The sequence below is a fragment of the Phocoena sinus genome, chromosome 1, assembly GCF_008692025.1.
Source record: "Phocoena sinus isolate mPhoSin1 chromosome 1, mPhoSin1.pri, whole genome shotgun sequence".
In the NCBI taxonomy this organism is placed as follows: domain Eukaryota; kingdom Metazoa; phylum Chordata; class Mammalia; order Artiodactyla; family Phocoenidae; genus Phocoena; species Phocoena sinus.
In genome coordinates this window covers 112,412,842-112,415,609 of record NC_045763.1, presented here as the reverse complement: position 1 = coordinate 112,415,609, position 2,768 = coordinate 112,412,842, and the positions used below count along the sequence as shown (strand labels likewise).

Below are 2,768 nucleotides of genomic sequence, written 5' to 3'. Positions count from 1 at the left end.
CTGGGTTCAGTCCCTGGTCAGGAAACTAAGATCCTGGAAGCTGCACTGCACGGCCAACAAACAAACAAACAAACACTTAGACTTTAGTTCAGAACATTTTTAGATTTATGGAAAAATTGAGAAAATAATATAGAGAGTTCCAGTATTCCTGCACACAGTCTCCCCTATTATTAACATCTTACATAGTGTGGTACATTTGTTACAAGTAATCAGCTGCTCTTGACACGTTATTATCAACTAAGTTCCATACTTTATATTCAGATTTCTTTAGTTTTAAACCAATGTCCTTTGTCTTTTCCCAGATTACATGTCTACTTTGATTGCTTTTATTATCACTATCACTTTTGTTGCATGGACACTCAGCAAATGCCTCTCCCCAGCCCTTCCCTTTCCGGGTAGGAGCCATGCCTGTAGTGAAACTTGTTCTCTTGCAATCTGAGCTGCCCATTTTGCAGTCAGTGCCGCATGTTTGAAGCTTCTCTTGAGCAACAGAGAAACATGCCCCATGGTGAACGAGAGAAGTTTCTTCGCTCGAGGTCAAAGGTGACACCTGCCTTATAAAAACCTCCCTGGCTCAGGGCTCCTCACCAGTGCTGCTGCCTCCACACTTCTGTGCATTGAGGGGTAAGTGTCCTTTCCTTGGCTGGGCCTTCAGGGGGCCACTTGGCAGGCTGTTGGAAGCTACAACCTCCTGCCTGCTGGAACCGCTCTGGGCTGACTGCATTTTGGGCCCAAGAATGCCAGCTCTTGCTGTGCTAGGAAGACCCAGTCTCAGGACTTGGGGATGCAAGGTGGGTGGGGTGGCTGGCATCTGTAAGGGCCTTTAAGTACCAACACTTGGGGGAAAGGGAACAGCCTGGCCAACCACAGCACCCTTCCCAGGTGAGCATGAGTGATTAACAACCTCTGGACTATAGTCCCCAGGAGATGGGGGGACATGGAACACCGCGACAGTTAAGGCTGATTCTTTTAGACTTTAGGCGGTATTCTATGTCCTTCTCCCCCCCATCCTATCCGCAAATGAGAACATTCACCGTGGATCAAACACAGAGCAGAGAGAACGCAGAGCAGACCCAGGGGTAGTCATCCCTTGTCTAAACCTTTGATATGGAAAGAGAGGAGAGAGTGGAAGTGCTGTGGGGTGGGGGAGGAACTGCCCCTTGACAAGACCTCCCTTGTCTCTTTGAAGGTGAATGCGAAGTTAGGGAGATGACGAAGCTGGAAGACCACCTGGAGGGAATCATCAACATCTTCCACCATTACTCCATTCGGCTGGGGAATTATGACACCCTCAACAAGTGTGAGCTGAAGAAGCTGATCACAAAGGAACTTCCAAATGCCCTCAAGGTACGTGATGCTCCTCTCTTGGAAAAGTTGCCCGACCCCCTGCACTGAGGGCAGTGGCAAGGCCTGAAGGATGATGGTGGGACAAGGGGTGGGTTCTTCCCAGTTTGAGCTTCCAAGGATGTCTCCCCCCACCCCCCCGCCAGCTGTGGGACAGGGGCTCTGCCTCCCTCTCTGAATAACTCCCACCATCACCTTAGGCTCTGCTCCTTCCTGTCTCTGTAGAGTGTAGAGAGAGGCAGGGCAGGGCGGGATTGGATTGCTGAGCTACACAGCATCTTCTAGGTTAAGACTTTATTCTAGGATGGCCCAAGACAGCTGCTTCTCTGTGTCTTCTGTTTTCTCACATTGGATTCTCCCACATAGTTTTGGCTAATCAGTTGGTGTTCCCGGGCCTCCCTAAGCTGAGTTCTGAGGGATTCGAGGCCTGGATAAAGGGGAGCTCACTGTCCCTGCTTTCCCTTCTCCAAGAACACCAAAGACCAACCTTCCATTGACAAAGTATTCCAAGAGCTGGATGCTGATAAAGATGGACAGGTCACCTTTGAGGAATTCGTAGTCCTGGTGTCCAGGGTGCTGAAGACTGCCCATGAGGCTATCCACCAAGAGTAGAAGCTCTGATGGGCTCTTCCCAGCAACGTCCCCAAGAAGACTTTCCCTTCTCCTCACTGAAGTTTGCCTTGCCTGAAGGAAGCGAGAGTTAATAAAAGTACCCTTGAACAGTTCATAACAGTGTCTGTGTACTTTTTTCTTTCACAAAACTTGATCCTTCCTCACCCCTGCTGTTCCGACAGTCCCCATTTAGACCTCTGAGAACCCCTGCTCTGTTCATTTGTTCACCAATAATTTATTAAATGTCCCCGATTTGTTCATTTATTCATTTATTTAACAAATATTTACTGAGCATCTATAATAGCCAGAGACCAAAGACGTGAAGTCCCTGTCCTCTTGGGGCTTGCATTCTATTGGGGAGAGGATAGAAAATGAACCAACAGACAAACCGCTAGGTATTAGCATAAAGATATATCATATGATACACTGGTAGGTAATGATATGTGATATGAAGAAAGCTAAAGCAAGGAAATAAGGGGCAGAGGGAAGGACAGGGATACTGTAAATATGATAATTGAGGGATGTGTTTGAGCAGAAATCTAAAAGAAAGGAAGGAGAGCAGCTTGCGGTTGTCTGTGGGTCAAGAGTTCCTGCAGAAAGAGGCTGAGGCCCTGAGACAGGCATGTGTCTAACCTGCTCAAAGACCAGCACAGTGGCAGATGCAGGTCTGAGGTGGGGCTGGTGGGAGACCAGAGCCTTCAGGAAACAGGGAGCAGGGAGCAGGGGCTTACAGCCTGTGAGGAGGGCCTTGGACTTTGTGCCAAGTGTGCTAAGGAGCCACAGGGGTTTTGAGCAAGAGAGTGAGAGGATTG

General features: G+C 48.7%; 1 protein-coding gene across 1 annotated transcript; it reads left to right on the top strand.

Moving 5' to 3' along the window:
- The first annotated feature begins 457 nt into the window (after window positions 1–457).
- Window positions 458–2,071, top strand: S100A12 (S100 calcium binding protein A12). The gene is made up of 3 exons (XM_032640570.1): window positions 458–624; window positions 1,190–1,347; window positions 1,816–2,071. Exons 2-3 carry the CDS (start codon window positions 1,210–1,212, stop codon window positions 1,954–1,956), a joined length of 279 nt encoding a protein of 92 aa, XP_032496461.1. The 5' UTR covers window positions 458–624; window positions 1,190–1,209; the 3' UTR covers window positions 1,957–2,071.
- The last annotated feature ends 697 nt before the right edge of the window (window positions 2,072–2,768 follow it).

Bases quoted from the DNA above. Each gene is read 5' to 3' on its own strand.
- S100A12 (XM_032640570.1), top strand. From the start codon at position 1,210: ATGACGAAGCTGGAAGACCACCTGGAGGGAATCATCAACATCTTCCAC. The intron at 1,348-1,815 runs GTACGTGATGCT...CCCTTCTCCAAG, and splicing joins AACTTCCAAATGCCCTCAAG to AACACCAAAGACCAACCTTC.